Source organism: Dermacentor silvarum, chromosome 1, assembly GCF_013339745.2.
Source record: "Dermacentor silvarum isolate Dsil-2018 chromosome 1, BIME_Dsil_1.4, whole genome shotgun sequence".
In the NCBI taxonomy this organism is placed as follows: domain Eukaryota; kingdom Metazoa; phylum Arthropoda; class Arachnida; order Ixodida; family Ixodidae; genus Dermacentor; species Dermacentor silvarum.
The window spans coordinates 159,468,319-159,479,345 of record NC_051154.1 but is presented as its reverse complement, the minus strand read 5'-3'; the positions used below and the strand labels follow the sequence as shown (position 1 = coordinate 159,479,345).

The 11,027-nt window shown below is 46.4% G+C and overlaps 1 protein-coding gene and 1 pseudogene across 1 annotated transcript; both read left to right on the top strand.

Annotated features, from left to right (window-relative positions):
* The first annotated feature begins 324 nt into the window (after positions 1 to 324).
* LOC125947383 (THAP domain-containing protein 8-like) lies at positions 325 to 3,026 on the top strand. The gene is made up of 3 exons (XM_049672041.1): positions 325 to 645; positions 1,423 to 1,516; positions 2,347 to 3,026. Exons 1-3 carry the CDS (start codon positions 493 to 495, stop codon positions 3,024 to 3,026), a joined length of 927 nt encoding a protein of 308 aa, XP_049527998.1. The 5' UTR covers positions 325 to 492.
* A 913-nt stretch (positions 3,027 to 3,939) lies between these two features.
* LOC125940551 (uncharacterized) lies at positions 3,940 to 5,182 on the top strand (annotated as a pseudogene).
* Positions 5,183 to 11,027: the final 5,845 nt, after the last annotated feature.

Genomic DNA, 11,027 nt, shown 5'->3' with positions numbered 1-11,027 from the left:
TGACTGCTCCAATGCTAAAGCGGCGACGCTGAGAGGCCTTGGCTGCAGGAGATATTTTTGACGAGTACGTCATTACGGAATCCCTCAGAGCAAACTACACTAAAAATAGGGGAACAAATCAAGCGCGGCATGCCATAGAGAAAGAAAGAAATTCAACAAGAGGGGACACTCGGTGAAGACTGGCAACAGGAAATACGTCACGCTAGTATTTACATCAGCCGATAGCTGCCGCGAGCATCGGATAAAAAGTAGAGAGCCTGCATACGGGACTTCCGTCTAGAGTGGTGTCAGCCTTTGACACACCACATGCCGCCGGCCGCCAAAACACATAGTTGCCCGAGAGAGACGCAGCGCCATCTTGGTCCCCACACCAGTTTGCTGTGTGCTTGCCGCCGTGAGCCGTGCAGCGGAATCGCGTTTAATCCTCGTCTAGGCAGCGTCGAAGGCTGTGGAAACGTGTTAAATGCGGTCAGCGAAGCCTGAGGAGCAAAAATGCCTGGTTGTTGCGTACCTCTGTGCACTAACCACTGCAGGAAGGGCGTGCGAATGTTTCGCTTCCCAACCAGCCCGAGCCGAAGAAAACGCTGGCTCGCGCAAGTGAAGCGAGACTGCTGGGAGCCCACCACCGCTTCACGTGTTTGCTATGTGAGTACTGTCTGTTTTCCTCGTTGTTTTTCTTTCGCTGTAGAACAAGCTTTATGAATTTGACCGTCTCAACGTATCCAGATAATCGAACGTGTCGTTTCTGGGATGTGTCGCGAGTAGGAAGATCAGCTGTAGTTTCAACTTTCAAGAGCTTTTTCACCTGGATGTGTTGTCCATGCTCGCGCCGGCTTTCCACGGGCGTGAAATTGAGCCGCGTGGTGCTGATCACAAATGTGTCTCGACTGAGAGGCTAGGCAACTAGTCGACGTGGTGCTTTATCCTGTTGTAACAGCGAGTAGCGAGGATCACTCGAGCACGCGGTTGTCGATAAGAGATGTGCAGCCCGCGCCCTTTTTAAGACGCGCAAATTGACGTGTCTTCTTTGACGTCGAGTCACCGCTTCCATCCCGACAAAATATTTACGCTACTGAACGGAACTTCTCGCCAAAAGCCCTGAGTTGGTAGTTCAATGATCGTTTGAAGCTGCATCGGCACTTTTACTATTGGTGTGCTGTTGCATCTATTTTGTGCACAGAACGATCAAGCTACGAATGCATAATGGGAGAACACGTTTGAGGACGGACTTCAGAGGCAAATGTGCACATATAGTTTTTATCAGTTGTGTGCTACATTACAATGAACAGTCGAGCGCCCGCTTCGCAAACTTGTACGGCTGAAAGATTTTCCTTCTAATGCGTCTTGCGTGCAGCCCCGTTCGGAACGTTCACGGGAATGCACTTAATTATGCTAACGACCGTGTGGTGACATTTATTGCAGGCTCATTTCGAAGATTCAAGCTTCGAACAGAAAAGGCAAGATGGCTTGAAGAAATTGAGGCCAGATGCCGTTCCAACAGTTTTTGCTTTTCGAGGTAAGTCCGAAGTGAAGATTACGCTACGTTTTGTATAAGACTCGTTGAATAATGCGACATTGGATAGGATGTATCTCCCTTGTCTATATTTGTTTTTATTGTTTTCAATTGTGCTGTTATTTGACACACGATGGCCTTAAACATGCGAGTTTGCTTCTGATGGAGTCATTTGCGCTGTACGTGAGTGCAGATAAGACTGTGTGGTCTTTCTTTTTTGTATTTTGCTATGTATGGTATACTACTGTTATTTGAATCATGAAGCCGTATTGTGAGTGATCATTTGCTTTTACTGCCTGTCGATGTTGCTTGTATATAGAGGCATGAAATTCACCCATAATTGGTCATATATATTGAGTGCATCCGTTTCAGTGAAGCCTTAACAGAACTTGTTGTTGGGCTACGGCTTTGCCACTACTGCCTAGAGAAATTTTAGAGGCGTACCAAATTAGAAAGAAAGGTAGCGCCTGTATAAGTGATTCGTCTGTTGTATTGCGCGGTAAAGAATTGCAGTGCTTAGATATGATGCATTAACCAGTATGATTGGTGATATGCATGGCTGCGATCGTGATGTGCAGTGCGCTTGCGCAAATTGACTTTGCTGTATACATTAAGGGAGGTGAATCAAGATAAATATTAGTTTAGAGTGGCGCTTGTCTTGTGTACTGTGTGTTCTTCTGTGTCTCGTCATTTTTGATTACAATAACCTGTTTTCATCGTCAGTGAACCATGGTTGAAGATATTTTTCGTAAATATGGGCTTGGCAGATTTGGTACTTATGTTACTTCATTCTAAATGCTAACAGCCTATGCACATATTACTCTTTATTCCAGCCGCCCCCAAACATCGGAAGCCACCAAAGAAGCGCAGCTGTCCTGTGCAGCCTTGCTGCGATGCCACCCCTGCAAATTCCCCGGAGCCACACCAGTCTTTAGATAGCGATTCGACTAAGATGGATGACAGTGCTCCAGTGCCAACCTTAGTTGTAGAAGAAGCATCTTGTCACGCCGGAAATGAAAACGCTCATGAATTGACATCTGCGGTGGCACCGTGCTTGTTCCCACAGCACCCCAATGGCATTCCTGTTCCAAACAGCACGAACAGTGTTGGTCAGTCACGCGATGTCATCGCCACACATCAACCATTTGGAGGCAATGCAGGCTCATCTTCGGTGACCATCGGGCAAGAAAATGCAGAGTTACGCAAGAAAACTAGTGATCTCACTCGCAAGTACATAAACTTGCAGAGGGTTCACGATAAAACAAGGTTGAAGCTACAGAGCCTGAGGAAAAAAGTGTCCTCACTTGAAAAAGAAGTGTGCGCACTGAAATCGGCATCATTTCTCAATGAAGACCAAGTGAAATCTTTGACGATGAAGACAACGAAGGGCCATAAGTGGTCTGAAAAGACCATACGAGTGGCACTTCAGATAAACCATACGAGTGGCACAACAGGCTACGAAATGCTGAGATCTTTGTCGTACCCGATTCCGAGCAACAGGACCTTGATCTGAAGGCTTCAAAACATTCGCTTCCTGCCTGGCATTCTCCATGAAGTGTTGAATGTTTTAAAGCACAAGCTAGAGGCAATGGAAGATATTGAAAAGGACTGTGTCCTTTTCATGGACGAGATGGAGATAAGTCAGGGCTTTGATCACGATCGGTCCCTTGATTGCCTTTTCGGTGGCACTACATTGCCTGAAGCGACTGCAGATGTTGCTAACCACGCCCTTGTATTCATGGTTGGTGGACTGAACACACGGCGGAAACAAGTAATTGCATATCATTTCACTGCACGCTCAGTTGATGGGAAAGCTCTGAAGAACCTCGTCTTCAATTTGATTGAACTTTGTTTCAACATCACACTAAGAGTGCTTGTTGTTACAAGTGATATGGGAGCTGCCAACCGTGCAGTCTGGCGCCTTCTTGGCTTCTCAAGCCATAGGCACTCTGAGAATGTGTGCTCTGTTTCACACCCACACCTTGAAGGTAGGCAGCTATATTTTATGGCTGATCCAGCCCACGTCCTGAAGAATATTCGTGCTCAACTGCTCCGTGTGAAGACATTCACTCTAGGAGAAGCAACTATACGTGAGCACAAGCTTACAGCAGGAACTGTGAACATAGACCATGTCGAAGCTGTTCTCACACATGACAGAGACAAGGAGCTCAAGATTGCCAGCAGGCTCTCCGACGTCCACATCAGCCTTGGACACTTCACGACAATGAAAGTGAACATTGCTGTTCAAATGTTCCGTGAGGCTCCACCGGCTATACGTTATCTGATTAAGCAAGGAATCTTACCTCCTGAACCGGAGGCGACGGCGTGGTTTTTTGAACTTGTCAGTAGGTGGTACACCTTGATGTCGTCACGGCATCCAGTTGTTGCTTTGAGCAATTTCAATCTTTCAAAACACAAGGAAGCAACTGAACTCCTTGGACTAGCTTGTGCCACCTTCTGTGGACTAAATATGGGACTTACTGCACACTGGAAGCCGTCACAAGCTGGCCTTTTGGTGTCAACTACTGTTGTCCTGCGTCTTTCTCATGAGCTTCTGAACAAGCTCAATTACAAGTACTTGCTAACTGGTAGATTGTCACAGGATTGTCTCGAAAACATCTTTTCTGTATTGAGGCTCAGAAAACCTCTGCCGAGCGCATATGATGTCAAGTGTGCCTTAAAGCTTATCTGCGTTGGCCAGTTTGTAAACACACCGACATCATCTAGCTATGGTGTTGATGACAGCACGCACCTGGCTGACCTTCTTGACCCCAGTTTCAAACAGGATCAAGTGGAAGGTCAGGAGCCCGAGGAGCTTGAGAACTTGTTTGTTTATGCACTTACCACAGAAGAGTGCGATATCCTTGCGTACTTGGGAGGCTTTTTGCTGAAGTCAGTCATCGGTTTTCTTGGAGAGTGCAAAGACTGTGAAAGAGCCCTGGTTGGCCGTGCAACAGGCCAGTAAAATGCTCTTATACAGCTGAAAGAGTATGTCAAGAATAGCGGAAAGCTCATCCAGCCAAGCCAAACAGTGATGCAAGTTTTAATAGAATGTGAGGAAAACTTTAAGACTTTCGCAAACATGAATGAGATCCTGACTCTCAAAGCTCCATTTACAGGTATCCTGAGTGCCTTGCGGAAGTCTGTGGCTATGAGATTAGGGTGTTGTGACGCGCATGAATCAAGGGCATGCAAAATGCTCCTTGAGAAGTATGTGAGGACAAGACTTAAGATTCATCTCCGACAGCAGCATGCGCAGAGGGTGAACGGACAGTCCAGCAGAACCTGTGCCGCTGCTAATCTTATCTGAGCCGTGTGTGGCGTCTCAGTGGTTAATTTAATGCTGCTGTGGTTGTGTGATGTGTTTGCAGAAGTGTTTGACGTGTGCCTCTGGATGTCTTTTTAACGCCTCGAGCAGGTGGGGCATTCACTAAAATGTTTCGCACCAAAGCTGTTTGTTCATTGCTTAGTGTACTGAAAAACAGCATGCTTCCATGCGTTCTAGCTGCTAATATTGACTTTACCTGAATGCAGCATCACTAGTATCAGATTAACTTTCTTTAATGCTTGTCTTTTTTGTATGGCTGTAACATATTTTGTTGACAGATATCATTGGCAGTCTTGATTTCAGTGATGTGTTGTATCCTGCGACTGCACAGTTGTGCTGAGAAAATAGGTGAGAATACTTCGAAGGCGTATTCCTATTGCATAATCAGAAAGTGACTATGTGCACCAGAATTTAATGGCGCAAGAATGTAGGTTTGTATTGAAGCTATGTGGTATTGTGTGCTCCGCCTGGTACAGTGGCAGTGAAAGTTTGCATAACCGTGGTCTCCTGTGACGGCTTTACTTGAATTTATATTCTTTGAACTGGCATGAACTTTTTGGCTTTATTACTGTTTGACTCATGTTTTGGTGCTTGCTATGCGACATTTATTATGCACACATGTTGTTTATTCAAAGCAACTAATCTTTTCGTATTCATTTTCGCCAAAGAAAGATGGTTTAAAGCACATAGTTTTTGTTGATTAAATGAATGCTGTGTAGCTCCTTCAAAGAAATCCTCTGCAACACGCACCCCTTTCGTGTAATTTTGTTGCATCGCAAGTGTATGGGAAGACGCTGAAGTTGGAATTAATCAATGGAACATTCGTGGTGCCTCCATGCAACATGTAAAAAATATTGCGGCTTTATTAAGACAGTCTACACTCGGGTGGCCATGATGGCTTATGGGCGACTCATTGCAAGATTCAGAAACATTTCACTTCGAAGAACATGAAAGCTGTTGCGGAGGATTATGTGAGGACCTGTCACAATTTTCATGCTATTCGTGCCAAGTTCCACCCAAAATGAAACCAGATGGTCATTCCTTGATGTTCAGATGTGCCCTTCGAAGTTGTCAATCTCGATTTTCTCTCAACTCAAGAAGAATCGAGAGGGTGTGCACCGGACTCGGTCTTTTATGGTGGCTTTTTACCAGTGAACATGTATGGCGGTGGCAAAGCCCGGATAATGTGAACAGTGTCATCATATTAATGGAAAGAGAGACATTTAGACACACCAGGTGATTGTTTCTGATAATGTACCTGCATTCCGCAGTGAGAGCATCCGACGGCATGCAGAAAAGCATACCACCCTGAAAAGCATGCCTTAGCGGAGCTCCTCATCCGCGACTTCAATACCTTCATTTATGTGTACCCCGAATTTCGTGGAGGATGCAAGTGCACCCTTGAACCAGCGGTTAGACATCACATTCAATCTCACACAGCTGGACTTGGCCATAGTCCTACGTTTGCTGCCCTTCAAAAGACGCCATGACTGCCAGTAGATTACGGAGGTACATGGAGCACTGGTTTGGTTAAGGTGGCTTCTCTGTGAGAACTGGTAGGGATTGTGTGCTTGCCTGTAACGCTATAAATGCTACAAGTTCCTTTAGAATGTTTAATGTTTGTTTCACTGTAGGTTTTTGAAACATTCTTATAGGATGCAGCCCGTCTCCTGTTTTAGTATCACTTTAGTTGAGATGCAGACTATTTGCAAAGTGTTTTCCGAGGCTGATCATGTAACCCAATAAATATGCTTGTTCAGTTGTGCACGTATTTGTTTCCATTGCTGAACTCACCCAGAGGAAACTCACTTGGTGCTATGTCTCTGAATGACTGTTTAATGTACTGGGCTTGGCAATAGTTTCATTTGCCGAGAAATCTAGTTACCAAGGTCAAAAAAAAAAACTGTTGCGGCTGGTGGTGGATGCAGGATGAAACTTTTTTTTTTGTGCAGCATTGCAACGTATAGCTTGCACAGCTTTAAAGCACAACCAACTACTGCAGGAGTTTCACAAAAACAAATAATCTCATTATTCACTAACGCATTCACAATACAGTATTAGAATCAACAAAAAGGCTTTAGCTTTCGCATCATACGGAACGTATAATTCAAAATTATGGCTCCGTGATTTTTAATTCATATTTTAATAAACATTTCTACAAGCAGATGGACTGAAATTCTTGCACTAGGCTCTCGCATGTTTTTCTGTGGAGTACGCCGTATCACGCGTTACATAGCGCACCCTTCCGTTAATTAACCTAAAAATGCTCGCTCAGTAACAATTATTTACATTCGACACGAAATAGTGCTCGTGGGACAACCCTCAAAAGACGAAAAGGTGCTCGCAACCTTCGCAGTCGGCGCTTCACGATGCTCGGGGCTGACATTGGGGACCAACATGGCGGCCCGTCAAATTTGGGGGCTGTTTTAGGCAACACTGGTTCGAGATGTCACCACCCTAAAGCGGGCCGCGTATGTAGGCTCCCTAATAAAAAGAAGAATGTGAGATTCCTTCCCGCTAAAACTAAAATTTAAGCTTTGCGTATAAATGAACTTATACTTTGCGACTTATTTTTCTTGCGTTACCTAGCGACAGGCCAATTACGCGCCAGATGCATGCGTCATGCGCCAGACACTCCACCGAAGCATGCGAGGATGGCTGCGCGCTCGCCTGTTCGGCGACCCGTATGTCTCCTTTTTTTTTAAATGTAGCCTGGTTTCTTGGGCTCCCGGCGTCTTAACGCGATAGCGTTAAGGGCCCCATGTCGCAGAAAATCCGGCGTCAGTGTCGGCGTCCGTGGCGGAGAAAATCATCCCGAACCACCCACACCGCGCAGGCCCTCCGGGTGGCGCAAGGTGTTAGTGAACAAAAATTGAATTTCTCACAGTGAAATCCGTCAGAAAATGGTAAAGTACGACTTAACCACAACCCACAGACATGGTGGCGTCGGATTGTAATTTGAATGTACGAGAAAACAATTCTCTTACGAGGAAACTCAAACACAAACGCCTTTTCCAGCATTTCTACCATACCAAGAGCGGCGCGCTCGGGTAGATTACTTGCGAAAATCATATCTAGATGGCGCTCGCATCCTCGGCAGGTCAAATTGGGACTTGGCCTGCCAACTGCGTTTTGGACACGCGCGCGCGTCGGGGCAATAGCAAACAATCAATAAAATAATAAAAAAAAACGTCCTAGGGCCTTCACATTGTAATATATAAGACGACTTATAGTGCCCCTGGAAAAACATCTTCCTGGCAATGTATTTCTGTTTAAATGCGAAGCCGACTTTAAGTGGATCCGTTTAAGCTTGGTCTTTGTAAGCTGGCTTTCCTCGTTCTGTGTTGCAGTGAAGCCTACTCAAAGAAAAATGCGATGCGAACGGGGCCCGATAACGCTATCGCGTTCCACTCTTAAAGCCGAAGCTTATACGTCCTCCAATTTTTTCTTGCGTTCCTTCTGCACTGGAACATGGTACCACTGCACTATTGGACTCCGGCAAGGTTAAAAATTGTGTTTCGCAGTCTACGACACAATTGGGCTTTTCGGCACGGCTCGCGACCGGCCGATCGCGGTGATAAAACGGTGATATGCAAACGATGATAGAAGCGTATCGCCGGGTATGCCCCAGCTGCTTCTAATCGCGAGAAGTGTCACAACGTATTGTGATAAAAAATATCGCAATAAAAAAGTAAAACCGGAATAGACACTGTTTAGTATGGATTGCGGTTTGACGTTATCACAGTACCCTTCCACCCGTGCAATGGCTAGGCCGCGTGCGGTGAGGACTGCGGAACAACAGCGCGCCTACGAAGAACAGCGTCGTGAACAGAAGCGGGAATGTGCGCGGCGACGGCGTGCGGCACGTAATCCGGACGGAGATCGTGCCGCAAACGCCAAGCGTATGTACTACCGTTGGTTGGATCACCCCTACCGACTTCACTCCCATCGTAATTGTGGGCGATTTCAACATAGACGTGTCTCGGCCAGACGGGAAGTGGTTCGTGGCGTTTCTCTCGGAAAGGTTCGGCATTCGACGTTACACAAACATCAGTGTGCCCACGACGCGTCATTGGTCGTGTATTGACCCTTTTCGCGGCGATCCCGTGGGCGAGGCCATGTTTGATCACGTGGTGAAGCGTCCATTGCTTGCCTCAACCGCCTCCGTGTTTACAGTGGATGTGTATGACACCGGTGCGGCTTAGCAAACCTCTGTTTCGGGAGATATTGTAGACGGTGACTGGGTGGACGACACGAAGCTTTGGCCACAGCTTCAGAGAACATGTAAAAGCGCTTTCGGAACAGATTAAGCTACGTCCAATACGGTACTTGCTCTGAAAGCGGGGCTAAATATGAATTCCAAACTTTCCGCTCATGAAATGAATCAGGATTAGTGTGTCTTGCTCTTCGATCTTTCTTTGGCAAATATTTTGAAGCAGCGGCTTGTCATATTTCTGACTCAGTAAAGTTTCTCGGTGCGGTCACTATCTGATTATTTTCTGCCTAATCGCTCGGGGTTGTTCTCAGTTTCGTTAGGTTTGTTCTTGTTGCGCACAAGGCTTGAAACGTAGCTGTTCTGAACATTGTAATACCTTGTAGCAAATGCGCATTATCGCTAGTAACTCGCTTACTCTTGTGGACCGTCACGAAACATTCAGCTTCAACCATTCGTGCGCTATCGGTGTAGTACCGTCACTTATTGCGCGTATGTAGTGCGCATATACTCAAGTGTGCGCCCATTCACTTATTCTTGACACTCCCTTTATCAATTGTTTAACGAGCGGTACTCACTCTTGCCGACGTACCGCGGCTGAAGCCCTTTCTTTGAAGGTTAGCGATACAACGCTGGAGGACGAGCAAATTTGTGCATCCTCGAGGAAAGCAAGCCGTACTTCTCGAAGTGCCGGAAACACGTACGGACAGTTGCAGCAGCGGTCCGCGAACTTGGCCCCATATATTCATTACATTCCTTGACATGCCAGTCATTATTTTTGCAGCCAACTACTGCGCGCGTCTTCAATCCACATGATTCAAACCAGCATGAATGGAGCACAGTGCGTCAGCGAAAACTCAGTTGCATTTCCGACAGCTGATCACACAGAAAAAAAAATGAAATTATGGGGCTTTGCGTGCCAAAACCACGATCTGATTATGAGGCACGCCGTAGTGGGGGACTCCGGAAATTTGGACCACCTGGGGTCCTTTAACGTCCACCTAAATCTAAGTACACGGGTGTTTTCGCATTTCGCCCCCACCGAAATGCGGCCGCCGTGGCCGGGATTCGATCCCGCGACCTCGTGCTCAGTAGCCCAACACCATAGCCACTGAGCAACCACGGCAGGAGGCTGATCACACAGAAGCAAGGTAGAAGCGGTAATGGTTTCGTATTCGAGCGCTGTCGCTGAGGCAACGTATGATAAGTGCCATCTCGTTTCTCTAGAACAAACTGCTCCGCGAAAAGGGTCAATAGACCTCACACACAGCTCCGCTGGTCATCCACCTTCACAGAGTGGAATGGCTCTGAATTTTTCTCCACAAGGATCTTAGCACTTAAGTTTCATACAACGATGTACCGTGTGGATCTTAAGCGAAACAAACCAGTTCGTTTACAAAAGCTGCTCTTGGAGCCTCGAGCGGCTCATTCCGCCTTAGAACTCGAACGTGGCGGTTCAGAAAACTTACTGCAGCCGTACTCTTCTAGATATCCAGCCAACAAAACTGTTACGTTGGAGGCTTTAGAGGCAATGGCTTCACAGTCACGGTAACCTTCTCACTCATTAAAGAAAACCGGAGAGAAGGTATAAACCTTGTTTATATTTTTGTCCATGTGTCTAGAAACCGTCACAGGGCTACTTCCGTGTGTACTTAGCGAACCATGAGCCAATTCAAGTACAGAGGAGGGGATACAGCGTTTTCAACTGCATTTTACCAGCTCGACCAAGCCTCCATCCACCCTAGCAGGCCTTATATCCGTGGTTTCCAGCGTATGCTCAATGTACAGTGGTGCTGGAGAGTTCTCGGCCCGACCCATTTCGAAAATATTCGGTATTATTTTATTGATTTCATCGAAAGAACATTCTTTTTTGTAACGGTGTGCAGATTTTCACGTCTGAATATTAATTTCATCTTTTTCGTCCCTATATCCGCTTTTCCCAGTGCAGGGTAGCAAACCGACGTGCGTCTGCG

Coding starts and splice junctions, on each gene's coding strand:
- LOC125947383 (XM_049672041.1), top strand. CDS start 493: ATGCCTGGTTGTTGCGTACCTCTGTGCACTAACCACTGCAGGAAGGGC. Junction 646..1,422: donor CCGCTTCACGTGTTTGCTAT/GTGAGTACTGTC, acceptor CATTTATTGCAG/GCTCATTTCGAAGATTCAAG. Junction 1,517..2,346: donor AACAGTTTTTGCTTTTCGAG/GTAAGTCCGAAG, acceptor TCTTTATTCCAG/CCGCCCCCAAACATCGGAAG.